This window comes from Lichenostomus cassidix, chromosome 24 (assembly GCF_008360975.1).
Source record: "Lichenostomus cassidix isolate B80296 chromosome 24, HeHo_3.0, whole genome shotgun sequence".
NCBI lineage: Eukaryota > Metazoa > Chordata > Aves > Passeriformes > Meliphagidae > Lichenostomus > Lichenostomus cassidix.
Genome location: NC_139504.1, coordinates 1,402,919 through 1,423,504, shown reverse-complemented (window position 1 = coordinate 1,423,504; position 20,586 = coordinate 1,402,919). Strand labels below are relative to the sequence as shown.

The 20,586-nt window shown below is 50.9% G+C and overlaps 1 protein-coding gene across 3 annotated transcripts in view; it reads right to left on the bottom strand.

The window, feature by feature from the left end:
• Positions 1 to 20,586, bottom strand: part of KIRREL3 (kirre like nephrin family adhesion molecule 3) — a 344,735-nt gene that overhangs the window by 20,015 nt on the left and 304,134 nt on the right. For all 3 annotated transcript variants that reach the window (XM_085081763.1, XM_085081764.1, XM_085081765.1), the window contains 3 exons: positions 5,407 to 5,555; positions 4,932 to 5,059; positions 1,823 to 1,949 (listed from right to left, as the gene is read on the bottom strand). In XM_085081763.1, coding sequence (XP_084937889.1) covers positions 1,823 to 1,949; positions 4,932 to 5,059; positions 5,407 to 5,555 — 404 coding nt within the window. The remainder of the gene's footprint in view (positions 1 to 1,822; positions 1,950 to 4,931; positions 5,060 to 5,406; positions 5,556 to 20,586) is intronic.

Sequence of the window (20,586 nt, the reverse complement as noted above, 5' to 3'; positions counted from 1 at the left end):
ACCTTTGGGGTGCACCAAGCCCCCAGCAGCACATCCCAGGGGATTGGATGTCAGGCAGTCGGTTCCTGGAGATGCTTAAGGCTGAGCAGTGAACCCCAAGCGTGGATTTCATTCGCTCCCCATCAGTTTTGCCAGGCATGAGCTGCAAAGCTCTGGAGAGCAGCTTTTCCATACTGCATGCTCTGAATGCCCTGAGCCTGTGGAGAGCTCTGCTCTGCGCTCAGGGCATCCCTGTGCCTGGTAGGTGTCAAGGAAGGAGCAGGCTCTTTGTGCTAATTTGTTGCTTTGTTTTCCGTGAGCTCATTTAATTGTAATTAAAACCCAGCAGCTGCTGGGGAAGGAGGATGAAGGCGCTGAGGAGCTGAGTCCAAGTCGAGGGAGTGGTTGGTTTTCAGTCCCTGCTGTGTCGCCCTTAGTTTCCCTTTCCAGGATTATAGAATTGTGGAATGATTTGGGTGAGAAGTGACCTTTAAAGGTTGCCCAGTCCAAGTCCCTTGCTATGACAGGGACACCTTCAGCTAGATCAGGTTACTCAGAGCTCTCTCCAGCCTGTCCTTGAATTTTTCCAGGGAATGGAGCATCCACCATCTGCATGATCTGTGTTTGAAAATAATGCTTGTTGCTGCCTGAGCTGCCTCCTGCTTATTTACTTCTCTTGTGACAGTGAGTGGGGACTGAATCCTGCAAGTTTGTCATGCAGGTGAGAGACAATGCAAAATTCATCCTGTGCTTATACCATTTGCAGCCTGCCTGGCTCTTTCCCTGCCATATTTATGCTGAAATTTGTTACCAGCTGCTGCAAGGTCCTGGCCAGGGCATCATTAAACTCCAGAGCTCTGGGTGTGAGTCCAGAGCACATCCTGACACAGTCCTGGGTGAGCCCCAAGCAGCCATGGATGTATCCTGACAGGAATCCTCACAGGAATCCTCACAGGTATCCTCATGTGGGTTGGAGAGAGTTGTTAGACTGCTGGTCTTGGATCCAGGCTCAATTCCCAGCTCTCCAGCTGTACAACAGAGACAACAGCACTCTCCAACCTTGTGAGGGTTTTGCAAGATTAATCTATTAAAGATTTAAAGCTGCCAGCTCCCAACTACTCAATAAACCCCTGTTGATAATAAGGAACTGCGCGGGGCTGAGCTAATGTTCATCTTTTTTTGCTTTAACTTGTGCATTTCCAGGAAAAAAATTACAAAATCCACTTTACTCCAATTGCCTGGATCCCTGATCCAACTGGGGGTGGGATTTGCTCCGAAAGGAAGTATCTGAGGGGATAATTTGGGAACAGGAGCTGTCAGAGCAACAGGATCAAGGAAGGAGGGAATGGTGATAGGGAAGCAGGAGGGAATGGAGGTAGGGAAGTAGGAAGGAGTAAATGGTGGTAGGGAAGAAGAATGGAATGAATGGCGGTAGGGAAGCAGGAGGGAAGGAATGGCGGTAGGGAAGCAGGAGGGAAGGAATAGTGGAAGGGAAGCAGGTGGGAATGGTGGAAGGGAAGCCTGAAGGAATGGTGGTAGGGAAGCAAGATGGAATGGCAGTAGGAAAGAAGGAGGGAAGGAAAGGAGGTAGGGAAGCAGGAGGAAATGGCGGTAGGGAAGCAGAAGGGAAGGAATGGTGGTAGGGAAGCAGGAAGGGATGAATGGCCATAGGGAAGCAGGAGGAAATGGCAGTAGGGAAGCAGGAAGGGAAGGAAAGGCGGTAGGGAAGCAGGAGGGAAGGAAAGGCGGTAGGGAAGCAGGAGGGAAGGAAAGGCGGTAGGGAAGCAGGAAGGAATGGCGGTAGGGAAGCAGAAAGGGATGTCGATAGGGAAGCAGGAGGTACCGTTGACGGTGAGCGTCACCTCCCGCTCCCCCGCGCCCACCCGTGGCACCACGGCTCTGCACACGTATTTCCCAGCATCTTCCTGGCGGACTGACTTTAGGATCAGCTTGTTCTCATTGCTCAGCACCTGGAAGAGAGGACAGAGGGCTTTCAAGGGGATGATGAGAAATTACAAACAAAAGAAGTTACAAGAGCTGTGTCACCAGCTCCTGAGCATCCTTGGGAAAGCCAGGTGGATGAGACTGAAGTCTGGCATGGCATGGAAATATCACTTACTGTTGTTGACCAAAGAATAAATAAACACCACAGGGTTTTTTGGGGGGGAATCAGAAATCCTGTTCCTATTCATCTGATTTTTTACAAACTCCAGTTTTGTAAGAAGTTCAAAATACAAAAGAAAACTTTGATGGCTGCAGTGACACAGGCAGAAAAACCTCAGAGAAAACCACACCCTACACTTGCACCTCTACATTCACAGGTACAGGGGAGGCTGCTGGGATTGACTCAGGGATTTCTAGCCCAGAAGTGGTGGGAGAGGTGGCAGACACCTCGGAACTGGGTCTGGATACCCAGGGAAATCTCAGCTGGCTTTGGCCCGCCCCCTGCTATGAACTGGCTGATGGTTATCTCAGCACTGCTGCTCCCCTGCCCTGCTGTGAAGCTTTATTAAACCTGGAAAATCACAGAAGCTGAGGGATCTGGCTGAGGCTGTCAGCAAGATCCTGGCACTGCTGGGTTTGAAAAAACCATGGCAGGTCACAAACAGAGAGTGGTTTCTGGAGCAATGACTAGGAGCGAACTCCTCCAGTTGTCCTTGGCTTTCTCCCCCAGAGAGAAAGGTCACAGCTCATCTGCAGGTCACAGCTCGTCATCTCTCCTCCTCCCCAGCACCCATGGCTGTGTGAGCCTCTGGCTCTGCTGGTTGTTGCTCCCACAGCTCCAGGAATTAGTGCTGCTGCAGTGGCTGGATGTGTATCTGGGTGTCCCTGCAGCAAGGTGGGGTCTCAGCACTAACCAGGCATGAAGCAGAGGCACAGAGGGTCAGATCCATTTTGAACCTCATGTGTTAGCATTGATTGCAGTTAGCCATACAAATGCCTGTGTTTACTTGGCCTCAACCTCTCCTTGGTCTCTGATTTGCTTACTTTTGTGAAAAAAGGGGAAAAGAAGGCAATCTTCAGGGACCTGAACCTGGCTCTGAAAACGGAGGGAAAGAAGCAGTCCTGATTCCACATCTCACTGGGATGGCTGGGTGCTGATGGCTTTACACAACAGCATCCCCTGCCAGCATCCCTCTGGGGAGATGGAGGTGGCTCTGGTGACCAGCATAATCATCTCTGCTGGGTTACACCAGCTGGTGGGTCTGTCGTGAGATCACAGAATCATGAAATTGTTTGGGTTGGAAAGGACCTTAAAGACCATCTCATTCCAACCCCACTGCCCTGGGTAGGGACATCTTCCACTATCCCAAACTGCTCTGAGACCTGTCCAGCCTGGCCTTGGACACTGCCAGGGAGCCAGGGGCAGCCACAGCTTCTCTGGGCGCCCTGTGCCAGGGCCTTCCCACCCTCACAGGGAACAATTCCTTCCCAATATCCCATCTCTCCCTGCCCTCTGGTAGTGTGAAGCCATTCCCTGTGTCCTGTCACTTCAGACCCTTCTCCCAAGTCCCTCTCCATCTCTCCTGGAGCCCCTTTAGGCACTGGAAGAATCTCTAAGCTCTCCCCAGAGCCTTTTCTTCTCCAGGTGAACACCCCCAGCTCTCCCAGCCTGGCTGGCTCCAGAGCAGAGGGGCTCCAGCCCAAGAGCATCTCTGTGGTCTCCTCTGGACTTGCTCCAGCAGCTTCACATCCTTCTGACGTTCAGGGCCCCAGAGCAGGACACAGCACTGCAGATGGGGTCTCACAAGGGCAGAGTGGAAGGGCAGAATCATCTCCTTCACTCTGCTCCAAGATGTTCCGAAGTGACGGAACTCAGCTGGAGGGAGGCAGATAAAATGGGAGAAGGTGGCTGTGCCTGGGATGGTGAAGGCAAGCCCTGATGGGGGCTGGGGCTGGAGCACGAGGGTCAGACAGCCCTTGTTCCCAGCTCCTGCAGCCACCTCGAGACAGCAGAACAACAGTCTGTGTGTGAGAGCCTGTGATGATAACCCAGAGAAACAGCCATGGCAGCTGAGGGATTTGAAACCACCCAGGAATTACTGACCCACTGGGATTCCTTTGCTGATTCAAGCCATCAGCTCTCCCAAGTCCATAATTTCTTCCCAGGAAACGGCCTTCACCAAGGTCATTAGGCTTTGGAAAAAATACCCCAGCAGTTAATGCCTCAGTGTTCCCAGGGAGCAGAGGAGAGGAGAGGACTCTGCCCCTCTGTGGGGTTCCAGCTCTCCAATTACAACCTTGAGCTGGAACGGCAGTGTTGCCTCATCCACTTCAGGACCATCCCACGTGAAGCTGGGAGATGCTTTTCAAACCCAAACCTGTGTGTGTTTGTGAATGAGTTTCACATCTCAGCACTCCTTTAGCTTCTTCTCGTGGCTTTACCCAGCCCTTCTGTCTGTAAAGAGGGATCAGAGCATCTCTTGCCTCCCAGGGCTGACTGAGCCACGATTACGATTCGCAAAGCTCCTTACGATTTTCAGGACAAAAGAGACGTGGAGAAGTCTGCTGAGACAGATCCAAGCTCCTCCCTGGAGCAGGCTCCAGTCGACAGTGGGGAGTGCTGGGGTGGACGTGTAGGGATGTGAGAAAGGGCCATCCCAGAATGGGCCATCCCAGGGAGGAACATCCCAGGAACGTGCATCCCAGGAACGTCCATCCCAGGAAGAACCATCCGAGAAAGGACCATCCCAGAAGGAACCACATGCAGCTGAATTGCAGCTAAATTGCAGAGCTGCTCCCCATCAGTGAGGTGTTAAGTGATGCTCTGGTTGAACCCTTCTGCCCATCATCATGGAAATCAATTCTCCTGCTCTCAGGACCCCTCTGCATTTGGGGGAGGCAGGATTCATCCAGCCAGGAGTTCCCAGAGCACAAGGGCTCTGCTCCATGGGAAGTGGCCTGCAGCACCCCATGCCCTGGACACACCCCTGCCCCGAAGCAGTTCTTACCACGCCCGAGCCTCGCTTCATCCAGACGATGGTGAGAGATGGGTTCCCAGTCCAGGCACAGTTGAACACTGCATCTGAGCCCAGGTCAACCAGGAGGGACTGAGGTTCTGTCGCCATCCTGGGCCCAACTGTGCAGAGGAGATTGGAGTTACTGCCAGTGATGGGCTCTGCCAGCCAGAAACCCTTGAACCAAACAGGTCAGAGGGAGCAGTGGTAGGCCTTGATAGGCCCCAGACAAAGAAAAGCCTGAAGCAGGTGCTTGCTGCAACTCCAGAGGGACCACCTCCCCAGGGATCACCCACACTCTTGTAAGGAAATCACAGGTCCGACCACCAGATCATTTACAAAGCATGAGCTGCAGGAGAGCCCAGCAAACCCTGTCACCCCACCACAGACCGAGCCATGTCCCCTTCGTGCTGATTCCCAGCAGCTCTGCTGAGCCTGGAAGCTGGACTCAAGCCCACAGCTTACTCACAGTAGACATCCACAGTCCTGCTGATGTTTGTGCTGCCCAGCGCGTTGGTGACCTCGCAGGAGACAGGCTCAAAGAAGAACGTGTGGTCCACGATGGTTTCGTAGAAGTCACCAGAGGCTTCCTTTATAACCTGGCCTTTTTTTGCCCACCTGTTGAAGAAAGCAGGGCATCGTTGTGGTGCTGTTTTGTGTCTCTTGGCATCTCCATCTGTACCTGTCACAGTGCTGAGGGCAGCACACCCAGGGTGCCCTTGGCTTCAGGAGGGACATGAACTTGTTCTCAGCATTGTCCCCTTGCCTGGGGATGCAGGGATTACAGCCACAGGTTTTGGAGAGGAGCCATCAAAGCGATGTGTATGTACACTCCTTCTATACCCCGACTGAAAAAAAACCCCCAAAATTCTATTTCCCTGTTTCACTGGGAATACACCTCATTCCTGAAGACTGTGAAGGACCTCAGTGATGGGAGGAATAGGACATGGAGGGTCTCTGCTTGATGAGGAATGACAGTCCCTTCCCGAATGCTTGCCAACAACACTGCTGGTCCTTCCACATCAAAACCACTAAAAACATTTTCTTCTGCCCCCCACTTTTGGCCTTTTCTTCCTTTTTTTTTTCCCCCAGTCAAAGAGGACTTTATCCCTTTAAGGCAGCTGAAATAACATTCCCCGAAAAGCCAAGCTGGCATTTGCAACACAGCAACTTGCAAATTGTCTTGGAGAACAAGCTGTCAACTCAGCACTTGAATTAAGCCCTGTTTGCCAAACAATGAGCAAATGTGACCTAATGGGGCACCATCTGGCAACCTGCCACTCGGGAGCGGGTGGGAAAGGCGGGAGATGCTGTCAGGCGGTGAGAAACTCCAGCCACTCTTTGGGGATCGGAAAAAAAGCCTGGGAAAAAACATATAATAATCCTCCTCAAACAACTGGCAGGTAAATTGGAGGGAAGAGGGTTTCCCTGAGGAGTCTCTGCTTTGCTGTTTTGGGGCTGCCTTTCTGGTTGTGCTGGATGGGTTGGGAAAGAGGCAGGCACTGGGAGCTGAGCTCTGGAGAGAGGAAGGAGCCGCGGAGGATACTCTCTGCATGGGGTTGGGGGGTGGTTTTGGGAAAGCTGTCCCTTTCAAGGCAAGCAGCATCTGCTCCTGGTCCTCCCAGGGATTTCCTGCTTCCCTCTGCTTGTTCCTGTCACTCTGCCGTGGTTCCCCACTCCTTCAATGCTGCCCCAAAGGCAGCCAAGGACAACCAGAGCTGCAGGGAGCTCCTGCTGAAGGTCCACAGGCACTGACATCCTCGGTGGGGCTGGAGAGAGAGCGGAATGCTGGTCCATGGCAGGCTGGAGAACACCCTGAGTGCTGCCAGAGCCAATTCCCCGAGCACCTGCTCCTGTGAACTTCACTGACTCCTGCCAGCGACCTGCCAGCCTCCCCCGTGATGACACAGCGCTCTGAGAGGTGTTCCCGGCTGGATGGAAGTGATTTGTATGCACTGACCTGCCCTCCCCTCCCATTTATCTTTGCACCTCTAACAGATGCTGACTGGCCACTTCAGCTTCCCTCCCCTGCCTCCCTCCTCCCTGGCCTCCCCCTCCAATAATTAATCAGGAGATGCCGGTTTTATTTCTAGGGCTGCACATTTCGTGTGTTAATGAGGGAAGTTCCATACGGAAAAACCTGCACAAGTGGAGCCTTCCAGGTGCTGCCCCGAAGGTCTAAATGGTCAGTGATGCTTTGGTGACGCCTTTCTTCCCCCAGAGGGAATTGCAGCCCAAGCCAAGCGGCGTGTTCGGGGTCAGCCTGCCAGACTGATCTCAGCATTCTGCTTCCCTGCCTCCCCCTGGATCTGCCTTGCCCTGCTGCCTCCCTGCTGCAGGAATTCTGCTGCCCATCGTGGAGAGCATCTGCCCGTGCTGTGGCAGCAGCTGGTTCCGTGGGGATGGGGCAGGAGAGGGACGGGCAGAGCTGCCAGAGCTCTGGTACCTCATCCCCAAAGTTTGCACTGCCTGTGGGGTGGAGAGGAGCTACGTTCCCATTGTTTCCTATCTGCTGGGCCAAAAGACCTGAATCCACATCTCAGCAACTGTGGATGAATGAAAGCAAGGAGGGAAGGAAGGAAGGTAGGAAGCTAGAGGGACAGGGAAACTCCAGCTGGTGAATGTGGAAATGTCCCACGCTCTTTATCAGGAATATTTCTGCTCCATTAAGCTCCTTTTACAGCTTTGTCCCTGTAGAGGTTCCAAGCCATGAGTGGATTTCCAGCCTCTGGAGGGTCTTGTTCTGCTCATCAGGTGCTCCAGGATGGCACCAGGTACATGAAGCCATTCCTCTTTCAGCAGTCGGTGGGACAGGGTGTGGCACCAACCCTTTGGGAAAACGCAGAGCTTCTCTAGTGCCAGGCATTTCCCTGGTTATTTCACACAAATCCACCTTCTCTGCCGTGCAGAGGACAAGAAGGAGGCTTCAAGATAAGGATAAAAATGACTTGTGGGCTCCCTGGGTCATGTCCTTTGCAGCTCACCCTCCCAGCAGAGACATGGAGGGCACTGGGAATTGGAACCAGATGGAGAGGTGTCTGGAGATGGGTTTGAGCTGGGCAGACTTCAGGTGAGATCCTTCTGGATGTTGCAAAACAGAGGACAAGGTTTCCAAGAGCTGTTTGACATCGCAGCTGCTTGGGAAAACACTCCCCAACAACCGTGGCACAGTGCTTTATGGATTTGTTCAAAACCCATCGCTTCTGCAAAACTGGATTTCCCGAGCGCGGAGATGTGTCACAAACAGCAATTTTTCGTGCTTCAGCAGAGATCAAGGTTCTTGCTCCAGTTTTCCAAGTCTTAACATGGCTAAATCAATGTGGCTGAATGAGCAGTATAGATATTTTATAATGTCAAATTGGTTTTTAATAACAGCAGCTGATAACCTTCTTGTAAAACTTCCCATGATGGGCTCGTGGACAGCCAGAAGGCAACTTACTCAGGGTTTTAACGAGCCCACAATGTGCCTTGCTCACCTATTAACCATTCAGTTATTATTTATAAATAGAATCTGAATAAAATGGAGCAGAGAAGATGGGAGGATGCTCCTGCAGCCCCATCCACCACCTGCACTGCTGCAGCTCTCTGTGATTTCTTCCTCCTGTCTCCATGGCCATGCTGAACCAAGCCTGGCTCCCAGCCAGCCTTCCTGGTCCTGCCAGCCTGGAGAGCAGGGGCTCCTTTCATTTATGTTCGTCTCTTGAAGGTATTTATAGATTGCAAATGTGCCACCCAGGGTCTTTTCCTGACTATATAAATTTACTTGCTTTAGTGTGTCCCTGGATGACTTGGCCTAGCTCACCTGTCACTGTTAGTGCTGATTTCACCCCCAGCCAGATTCCACTGCAGGGGCAGGGCTGGGCAGGGGGGCTCCTCCTGTCCCAGGACAGGGGTGAGGGTCTGTCTATGGGGATCCTAGCCCTGGGACTCCCTTGGGCTCTCCAGGCTGAAGGGTAGCATGGCAGAGGGGATGTTGTGTGCCCCATCCCAGTCCCCCTGTGCCTCTCGGGTGTCCCCAGAGGGTCACAGTGAGGTGTCTTCGCTTCCTGCCCTCTACCACTGACAGGCACCTTTGGAGCACCCAGCTCCAAATTCACCCCTTCTCCCACTGTGCTGTGGTGTGACCAAAGCAGATCATAGAATCATAATGCCAGAAGGGTTTGGGTTTGAAGTGACCTTAAAGCTCATCTTGTCCCATGGGCAGGGACACCTTCCACTATCCCAGGCTGCTCCAAGCCCTGTCCAGCCTGGCTTTCAAAAATTCCGGGAATCCAGGGGCAGCCACAGCTTCTCTGGGCACCCTGTGCCAGGGCCTCTCCACCCTCACAGGGAACAATTCCTTCCCAATATCCCATCTATCCCTGCCCTCTGGCAGTGGGAAGCCATTCCCTGTGTCCTGTCCATCCACCCCAAGTCCCTCTCCATCTCTCCTGGAGCCCCTTTAGGCACTGGCAGGGGCTCTGAGGTGTCCCCAGAGCCCTCTCTTCTCCAGGTGAACACCCCCAGCTCTCCCAGCCTGGCTCTATGGCAGAGATATGCACATTTTCTCATCTTCCTTTTCTTCACCAACACCATCTCAGTCTGTGTCCCCAGATGGGCATTTCCTCCCCTGCAGGCTGGGTTTCATTCTGTTATTTCCTTTCCCATATTTCTAATGTGCTTTTGTTTTCCTCTGGCCTCTCAGGAGGGAGTACCAGGTGCCTCCCAATTCAGCATCTTCTGCAAATCGAATTTGCTCGGGTGATGGAGGAAAACAAATTTCAACCAGGAAAGAGATATTTTGATCCAAGTTTCAAAGGGGTTATTACAGTCAGCACTGAAAAGCTGGTGATTAAAGGATGAACAAAAAATAGAGTATCTGCACTGGGTCCTTTTAACACTGAAGAGGGAGGGAGAGACTTTTCTAAGGAGACATTCTTCAGGGAAATAGCATTTTTCTGACTCCATCGATTGCTTCCCAGGTAAGATTACGTGCAAGCAAATAAGAAAGGACATTTTGGGATTTGTCAGCTCCTAAACAATGCTGGGGCTTTGTTTTGGTTTTCACGTCTTAGTGTTTTTCATCTTCTGCTCTGGGTTCCAAAGAAAACCTGCCAAAAGCTGGGGTGAAATACTTGTGCTTCCTCCCAGGCTCTCAGTGGGATGCTCAGCTGGGTCTCTTTCTGCACAAGGGATTTTACCCATCAGTTTTTCCCATGGATCCTGTTTCTGGCTGGGTTTCCAGGCTGGTGGAGCCCACAAAGAGTTCTCCATGCTCACAGTGAGCACACAGCAAACCCTGCAGGGTGTCGTTCAAGGAGGAGCACTGCTAACTTCATCCACGCACTTCATCCACTCACCTGAGCAAACACATCCCTCTGCCTGCTCTACAAGGGCTTGTAATCCTTCATCACCCAGTGTGTTGGAGCAAACGATTGACTTCCCAGCCCTGGGAGAGCTGTAGGACTCTATGAGGTCTTCTTTAGAAAGGTCATCATCAGGCCATGGCTCTTTCCAGCAGAGCAGGAGATCCTGGGGGGCAGCACGGGGATGCTGGGCTCTCTGGACTCTGAAATGCCCCAACAAGCACTGCACAAATCCCCCCTGTGGGTTCTGAGGGAGGATTTTGGAGCTGCCAGCAGCCCTGAACCAGCACTCCTGGCAGAGCTGCTGCTCCGGTGGCGAATAACCCGGGGAAGTGGAGTGTGTCGTCGGTTTTAATTAACAATGCAAAATTAAGTGGTTGCTTGCCATATAAATCGTGTTTACTAAGAATTACTTAAAATGGATAAATATTTTCTTGGACGCATTTTAATTGCTTAATAAAAGTACCAAGAACACCCACAAATACCTTAAATAAATGCATGGCTCAGGGAATGAATTAATTAACATTTCATTCCTCGGAATGGCTATTAATTGCTACAAATTGCTCATAGAATGGGTTTTGTTGCTTTATTGCCAGCAGTTCCTTCATTTCCTAGTGTGTGATGTGACAGTCCCCTCCTCTGGTCCCCACAGGAGAGCCTGAGCATGACCCCAAATCCCCTGAGGTTGTAGAACCCATGAATCCTCCACAGGGAGGAGATGGTGTTTTGTGGATGACATTCTGGCATCCTTCAGAGGTCCAAAGGGGACAGGGACAAAGGATGGCTGGTGCAGGTGTCTCCTGCTAGTGACAGCCTTGTGAGCAATGATGGAGTGAGGTTCCCAGCCCGAGCGGTGTCACGGCACCCCCGCACGGCTCCGGCGTGATGCATCGCACAAATTATTTCTTTATTATGGGTAAATTTTCATAATGGTGATGTATGGGGTTATTCCTCTTCTCCCGCCTGCTCCCTCCCTAATGAAGATATGTAGGCCTCGCGCGGTTCCTCCGCGGCTCCTCAGCCTCTAGCTCCAAGTGTGGTTCATTTATCAGCAGGCAGGCCCCGGGTAGCTTCCCCACCCTGTGAATTGCAAGGCTGGGCCTTCCAGCTTGGGTTTCATCAAGCTCAGGAGGAAAAAGCCCTGAGAATTCTGGCTGGGGTCTGGCTGGCTCTTGAGCATGGGGTGTGGAATCATGGAGCCATGGAATTGTTCAGGTTGGAAAGGATGTCTGAGGTCATCGATCCAACTGCTGACCCAGCACTGCCAAGGCCATACTGACCCGTGTCCCTAAACACCACATCCACACCTTTTTTACTACCTCTGGGGATGGTGATTCCACCACTGCCCTCGACAGTCTATGCCAATGCCTGACAACTCTTCCCATGAAGAAATTTTCCCTAATATCCAACTAAACCACCCCTAGGGCAACTTGAGGCCATTTCCTCTCCTCCTGTCTCTGTTCCCTGGGAGCAGAAACTGACCTCCCTGGCTGTCCCCTCCTGTCAGCAGTTGTGCAGAGCCACAAGGTCCCCCTGAGCCTCCTTTTCTCCAGGCTGAGCTCCTTTCCCAGCTCCCCCAGCCACTCTTGATGCTCCAGCCCCTTCCACAGCACCATTCCCTTCTCTGTTCCAACACCTCAATGTCTTTTTCATAGACAGGGGCCCAAAACTGGACACAGGATCTGAGATGTGGCCTCACCTGTGCAGGGGAGGAAAGCACATGGAAGCTATGTCCTTGTGTATCACACTGTATCCACTGTACTCAAGGAAACTCAGGTACTCCCAAGCTCCCATCCAGGCAAACTTCCATCCACACACAGCTGCTGCAGTGATGAGCTCCTCCCAAACCTCCCTATCCCAATGGAGGGATCTTGGCTCTGCCACAAAGTGAACTTCAAGTCCTAATGGTGGAAGTGACACAGCTCAGATGCAGAGATGCCAACTTTGCTCATGTCCTCCTGCCTACTTTTTTCCCATATGTTGTTTTCAGAAACAAACAAACAGGGAGAAAGATTGCAACCTTTTCCCGAATTTCAGACTTTTACCCCTGACAAGGACATGTTTGGTGTCTGATTGCTCTCGCTGTGATGTGCCAGTTGCTGCTACTGGGCTTGGATTGTTTTTAAACACTCTGGGATTTTGATGATAATGACATTTCACTGCAGAGGAAAACTCTGCCTTGATTTTCCATCTGATTTTGGCTCTGGTGTTCCCCCTCCTGCCAAGCCAGGAGGCTGGGATGAGTCTGATTGCTCATCAGCTGAGGTCTTCAAGGGCAGTGCCTGGGTTTTGCATCTCCTCCTTGCCATCAGCAGGTCCCGTGGGTGGGAAAAATGCCCCATGAGGGGATATTTAGAGCTCCCCAATCATGCCTGAAGATGTTCAATGAGAATTCAGCTCCATGGAGAGCATCGGGATACCAGAGGAGAGATGATCAGGGATACCCTGGGGTCAGGTCCGTGCTGTCCAAGGCACAGGAGCCTAAAAGCAGTGGGGTGAGAAGGTTTCTCTCTCCCAGATAACACAATTAAAACCATATCACCGATCCATGCACCCGCCGTGGTTCATTTTTGGTGAGAAACCAATCAAAACAATCTTTCTCTTATCACAGTGATCGGAACAAATTGGCTGTGGAAGCGAGAGGGAGAAGTAAACAAAGCTGTTAACTTGTCAATGACTTGACTGATCAACCGTGGGGAATAGTTGGAGAGGGCTGATGAGCCGTGCAGATAATCAATGAACCCAGTGCTGCTGGGGCTGCAGCTGGTGCTGCATGGAGCTCCAGAGCCATGGAGAGATCTCGGAGCCCATGGGCTGGGCTTGGCCAGGGGATGGAGGGAGTAAAACCTGCCTGGTGCAAGTGCAGCCCATGCTGGAGCACCTGCCTGGTAATTGCTGTGGAGTGCAGCAGACTGGAGAGGGTTATGGGCACTGGGTTTAGCAGCAGTTGGCCAAAGCCCATCCCACCGTGTCTCCTGGGCTCCTTCCCTGCTCTAGGGATTGGTAAGGATGCTCATCCCTGCCCTGGAAGGAAACCAGAGAGGCCCTGCTGGAAAAGCTGTGACTGTTTCAAAGGGAAAGCATCAAACTTCATGGACTGGGTGATTCCTTCTGCAAATCGAGGTGTTTTCTTGACAGATCAAAACAAAATGCAGATGCTTTAGATGTTGTGCTGCTTTAATCCTGCTGTTTAAAATCCCCCCTCCTCCTCCACCCTCTCACATGACAGGGCTGGGCACCAACCCTGTCCCCATTAATCCCTGTTTGGCACTTCTCTTGACACTATGGATGTTTTCCTGCTCCTCCCCTTTTACAAATTTACCCTTTTTTACAATAACGCCTTTTCCCTCTAAGGAGGGAACTTTAGATTTAAGAATCCTTGGCCCCAGAGTCATGGAATCATATGAAAATTGTACTTTTCCTCCCCAAGTTAAATTATGAACATTAAATTCCTGATTTTTCTATAAGTGGAGAAAGTTTAAAACCATTTAGGCTATGACAGCCAGCTGCCAAAACTGCTTATCCTGGGGAAATACTGGGGATGTGAGTCACCCCCCAGTCCTGGATGATCTTGGAGGTGTCACCTCTCCTCGGGGGGTTTTACCCCTTTGGCAGTGATGCTGCATTTAATTTTTCCTGCCTACATCATCTTGACTTACCCCGCCACACAATAGACATGACTAATAGCTTAACTATTATTTTGGGTAATCCAATTTTATCACGTGGTTTGTGTTTCCTCAAATCGTTTAACAGGATTAGTCCTTTCTGGGGTCTTCCTACCCCACTCCACCCCCGTAGCAGAATGTCTTTAGCCAGATTTATGGATGCTGGCGTGTTGAGGAGCTAATTCTCTGCCGTGTTTATCCTCCTCCTCAGTGCAAAGTGAATCTTAGTGCTGTGAAGCTGCTCAAACTTGCCTTTCTCTCTACTCCAGCTCCTATTTTTCACTTGAGGCCTTTGCAGCTTTACACCTCGATGTGCAATTCCTTTGAGGTTGGCAGGAAAAAGACGATGGTGAATGGAGACAGAAACTCACAGGTCTTCATCAGCATAAGAAATCTGCTGCTTGGGGATCTTGAAAGTGGTGCTGAGCTGGGACCTCATGTTCTGGATCACTGGAGCTGCCAAATCCACATGTTTCAGGGCAGAAATGATTGGCACAGCAGGCAGGAAAGGCTCTTGCCTTCTGCACATGGAACTCATGCAGCAGAGAGCTGCTGGGTGTCTGGGGCTTCTCCAAGGATCTTGTTTTTCTTGGCTGGCTCCTAAAGCTCCTCTGAGGCTTTGACCTGGTCCCGAGTTTGGGATGTTTTCAAAGGCTTTGTGGTTCGATCTCTGTAGCATGAGAGGGTCTGACCTCTCTGTGGCATGGCAAGAGGAGACAAATCTTGGGCCAGGTTTGTATTAACTCTTCAAGGATGGTGGATAACCTTGGGCATGTCAAACAGCCAATGCTTTGGGCCACCAAAAATGGTGCCCATCAGCCTGAGCCAGCTCTGTCTGACTTTCCAGCTCCAAAAGTGCCCTAAAACTCCTCCTTCCCTATGGCAGCCACTGTTGCCATTCCATTGCTCAGGCTTGTTCCTTGTTGCTTAGGCTCTGTCTGTTTCCTGGCATGTCCCCAGGTTGGTGTGAGGCTCAGCTCCTTCTCTGGCAGGTTCCCTTTCTGCCCTGCCAGAACAGTTAATTATTCAGGGCTCAACTGTGTCTAGATCAGACGGTTCACATTAGGATTATCAACAGGATATCAGGTTCACGTTAGGATTACCAAAAGGCAGCTGAGCCCAGAGGTGGCACCCTGGGTGAGACAGGCTGAGATGTCATTTTGTGGGAATCTTCTCACAGAAGATGCCAAGGGCAGGGATTTCTGTGTAAGGAACATGGGCTTCTGGTGGCTGAAGAGTGAGCGACTTGGGGATCTGGCAAGTCATGAGGAGGAATAATAAATATCCAAAGTGCGTTCCTTCTGTGCTAATGCAAATACACAGGCAGCTCACAGGGGAGTTGAATAAAGTCATGAGTTCACCAAAAGATCTGTTCATCTTTTCAGTATGAAATTCATCCATAGAATCACAGAATTGTTCTGCTTGGAAAAGACATCCAAGATGTTCCCTGGCACTGCCCAAGTCCCCAAGTGCCACAGCTGCACACCTTCTAAATCCCCCCAAGGATGGGGATTCCACCACTGCCCTGCACAGAATCTGCCAGGGCTGTTCAACCTTTTGGGGAAGAAATTGTTCCTAACATCCAACATAAACCTCCATTGGGGCTGTTTGTTCTTATCCTATTGCTTTTTACTTGAGACAAGAAACCAACCCCCACCTCACTACAACCTCTTTTCAGGCAGCTGTGGAGAGCAATAAAGTCTCTCCTGAGACTCCTTTTCACCAGCAACAACTCCAGCTCCCTCAGCCATCCATCAGTTCATCCATCCAGCCATCCAGCCATCCAGCCATCCAGCCATCCATCTATGCCCAAAATTATGCTCAAGTCCCTCTTCTCTGCCAAGCCTCTGGAATGCCCTTTGACACCCTGGTACAACTCCACCCTTCTGGGCCATGTCACAGGAAAACAACCCAGACTGGCTGTGTCCTGGTACAACAGTCTGACTCAAAGAGCTCTGTGATTATCTATTGACTTCTGTGTAAAACAGCATGAAATAGCTGTTTAAAAAAAACAAACAAAAACCAAAAAACCCAACACCTCCAAAAGTAACAACCATAAAGTTCTTCACTACCCACTTCAGTAACAAAGTGCAGCTGAGCAATAAATGTTGGTTGCTGCTTTACAAACAACCTCCTAATCCAGAGACAGCATCCTGCCTTTTCTCTTTGCTTTAATATTTGCCAGCAGCTTCCAGAGTGGAACAGAAAGCCAAGGGTACCTTTGAGACCTGAAGTGAACAGGGTTACTCTCTGATCTCGTGCTAGATGAGAGCAGACTGCCTTTGGGGTCTCACTGGGATGGGCTGTGTGAGGGTCAGTGCTGTGTACCCCAAACAATTGTGCCAAGGTAACTCCATGCCAGGTGGAGAGGAAGCTCAGGGTGCACAGCACATCCTTGCCACAGGAACCACTGTCACCCAGGAGGAAAGGCTCCACTGCCCCAGCTCAGCCTGTGCCAGCTTGTCCCTTGTTCTCCTCGATTTGCTGTTTCCTGATCAACCCAGTCTGACTCCCCAGCTCCAGCTCAACAGTGGATCCATATTCCAACAGCTGATATATGGTGGGATGAGCCCCCTGAGTGTCCATCATGGGTATGGGGAAATCACCAGGACGTGTGGTCCTGGAGGGCATGTGGGACCCACTGGGTTTGTTGTGGGACACCAGCATCCACTGGGTTTTCCCATTCTCCTGTCATGCCCATTAGCCTACACTTTGCAACTCTCCTGGCTGCACTTTCGGCAGTAATTTTCAAGGGTGACATTTGGGGAATTACTCAAATGATCCAATTGATGCTGCTGCAATCACCAAATCCCCACTGGGGCAGAGACAGTGACAGAAGTAGATGCCCACAGATTTGTCCTCCATTTAAACCCACCTCTAGCCCCCAAAATCTGCAATAAAGGAGCAAAGAGGGAATAAAGGAGTGAAATCCCTTGGGAAAGCTCCTGCAGGGCTGTGGTGGGTGCCACCTCTGTCCCTATCCCACATCCTCCTTGCACACCCTGGTTCATCCTTCACACCTCGCTTGTCCCTGGTCACATTCTCCCCTTTCTGGCACGAAAGCAAAAAAACCTCAAACAGAGCTGAAGGCCTCTTAAATCAACGTCTTTCCTGACTCAGAAGCTGTAAGAGGATTCATTATTTATATGGCAGAAACACAAAAGCTTAGCATATTTTAAGCTGTCTGAAACGACTTCAAGGCAACTCTTCCTCTGTCTTCTTTTTTTTAACAAAACACATTGAGATGTCTCTGAACCAAGCGGCAGGGGGAAACTGGTTTTTTTTAATTCCAAAAGATAAAATAATATGTATAGATTGAGGGAGAGAAAGAAAAAGACCCTGTGATCTAGCTTGGGATCACCCAGGAATTCCCATCAGGGGATGTTCACCGTGAGGTGTTGACATAATCCTTGGACAGATTCTGTTGTGATGTGGCATTGATGTTATGGCAGTGGAAGAGGTCAAGGAGGCAGCTCTGCTGCTTCACAAGCACACACAGCCGTATCCTTTAGAAGCAGCAGCAGAGGAGGTGCTGGGTGTCTTTTTCCCCCCTTCTTTCTCCCCATTTTTACATTTTCAATTTAGTCACAGCATCTCTAATTTCCTTAGATCTGAAGCCACCTCATGAGACTGGAAGGGAATGATACAGAAGAAAGATGAGGGGAAAAAAACCACCAGTAATCTTGTAAAAGTCAGTTTTGAAAAATCAATTTTCTTGTGTGACAAGATTTGCTTAAGGCTTTTCGTTCTGTGAAATCAGCCCATCATCCTGCGGGAACACATGAAGGAAGTGGCAAGTGTGGTTTGGAATAACTCAGATTAAAGACTGCTAAATTAGGCTCAAAAAGCTGCCACTTCTTGCAAAGGGAGAGGAGATCTGGCCAGAGGAGACAATGATGCTCCCTTCCGATTCACACTCCCAGCTCCAGGAGCAAGTCTTGATGGAGAGGTGACTGACAAGGCTGGGAAAACACAACCACAACCCCAAGGTCTGCTGGAAATGAGGTCCTGAGACAGGAGACAGGTTGACTCCAATGCTGGGAAAGTCCTGGAGCACAGTTTGGACGACTCGTGATGCTGCCATCTCCTGGGATGCTGGTGGTCCTGGCTGGGATGGTGATGAACACCACCAAGGGGCACCCCATGTTCTCCTCTGGAGAACTCCTGAGCTCTCTTGGAACACCAAACCCCCTCTGGCAGCCCCTTCCATCGGAGAGGCTCCATCCAGCCTGGGTCTGGGCTGGCTGCTCCATCACTCTTTGCTTTGGCACCTTTTATCTTTGTGCTCACCAGTACAAAGTGTTTTCCTTCCCCCTCCCTTTCCCCCCCTCCATCAGACTGTCTCTCCTCTACGCTCTCTCCTAATTAGTTCAAGCTGCCTCCGAACATCTCCCACCCGCTTGTTCCCATTACCTTGACAAGCCAGGGAACAGGAAGACAAATCTCCCTGTCCTCACACCTCCATGACTGCAGAAGGCTCTTCCAACCCTGTGTTCCCAGTCTCACCTGGAGCTGTGTGCCTTGGCAGAGCCCCCCCTCCAGCAGCCCAGTCTCACTTCCCAGCTGCAGGGATAGTTGTGCCTTTTATTTTACTTTATTTCCTTTTTTTAAAGCCTGTCTTTCCACCTGCCACCCAGCCACACTCCGCTCCCTGTCACAGGGAGCTGGCAGATGGGGCTGATGCATCACGAAGGAGATCTGAAGAATTCATTTCCCGTTATTTTTTTTCTTCCCCTAGCTTTCATTTTCACTTCAGAGCAAAGGTCCAGTTGTCTGGGAGGAAGCTACAAAGACAAACCCAGGCAGGAAAACAGAGATAGTCAGGAAAAATGTTACAGTGCCGATAACTTGAGACCTCGGTGTGCTTTGCATTTATTTCAACTCCCGCTTTAGCTGCATTTTGCTATGTCTATAAATTAGATTTATTCTGTTACTGCTGTGAAATGCCTGTGGGCCCCTTCCTCACTCCAGCTTCTCTTCCGTCCCCTGCCGAGTTTGGCTGCAGGAGGCAGCAGGAGAGGTGACAGCCCTGCCGAGGGACAACATATGGACTCGCAGCGTCCTGCCGCTGGACAGACGGCAGCCTCGGCCATCGGCGCGGGAGGCAGCAGATGGGAGCAGGGGGAGGAAGGCAACAAAAACTGCACACTGGCAGAAATGAGAACTTTCCCAAGCTGGACTGGAGGAGGGAGCTGGTTAGGGGGGAGAAGGTCCAAAGTGTGCCAAGAAATGGCAGCAAAGCCAGAATGACCATTGCACTTGAAGGTGCTGAGATGCCTCTGGTCTGGAGCAGACAGTTGTTGAGCTGCTCCCCATGTCATCTCTCTGCAGCCTCCTGGGCAGCTGGGACTCCAGAGACTCTGCAGAAGCTCTTGTGGATCACAGAATCACAGAATCACAGGAGAGTTTGAGAGGGAAAGGACCTTAAAGCTCATCTCATCCCAACACCTTCCACTAGACCAAGCTGCTCCAAGCCCCATCCAACCCAGCTTTGAAAGGGTCCCTGTGCTGTCCCCAGAGGAGATGTCCAGGTGCTTTTCCTATGAGTGAGACACTGAGTGCAATGGATGTGGAGGAGTTCATGCACTCATGAACTTCACACCTTGTCTGCAGTCACTGGGGCCCTGCAGCACTTCAAACCCTTTTAAATATTAACAGAGATGTGATTGTAATTTAATAAGAGTTAATATGGGAGATCCCCCTTCCTTGGCAGAGACTGGGCCAGTCTGGTTGTGGTCTTCAGGACAGTGTGGTTGTGGTTGTGGTTATCAGAAGCTCTGGGAATGCTCTGGGGATGATCACTTTTATTCTGGGCCTTCCATGAGCAGGCAGAGGAAAGCAAGGAACACAAAACCACATCATCTCCCAGGAGACACTTTTCAAAGCCATCAGAATTCCATATTAAACAATATCCAGGTTTTACAGTGCCAGAAGAGGGAAAATGGCCCCTGCTGTGGCTTGGCCAGAGGCAGTGCCAGGCGTGCCCATCAAATGGATCATTTGCCACTTCTCCCTCAAAAGCTGCCAATGAAATCATTGTCCTGAATCTCTCCATCATCTTCCCACGATCCAATAATCCCTTCTGGCCTTTACAGCCTACGGATCTGTGAATATATGCAGCTGAATGGAAGAGACAAGGACAACTCTGGTGTCAGGAAAGGGCGTTAAACTCCAAAAAGATGCCTTTCCATGGCCTTTCACCCAGGAACAGATCTGTGCACATCCAGGAGCCTGACTCACCAAGCAAAGGAGCTATGGAGGTCTAGCTGGAACAGAGACATCTTGCTCCCACTCTCTGGGGTGATTCCTCCTGCTCATCCAACCTGCCACCAGGAAATAATTCCCATGGCTCTTCCTTCCCTAAGATCTGAATTCCTTGACTCTTATGTGACTTCCTCATGCTCAGACAAAGCAGGGTGCACCCATCTGTGAGCCCAGCTCTCCTCACCGCCTGGATGTGGGAGTCAGTTTTATTTCAGGTTCCCTTTTATCCTGCTAAGGATGTATCCCTGGGGGCAACCCTCTGCTATTGGGGTCCCCATCTGAACAGGTCTGATCCCTGAAAAAATGAGCGTGAGGAATAAGGGATGAGAATCCCTGAGTTCTGCACATGAATCAGTGATGTGGGTTGAGAGGAAA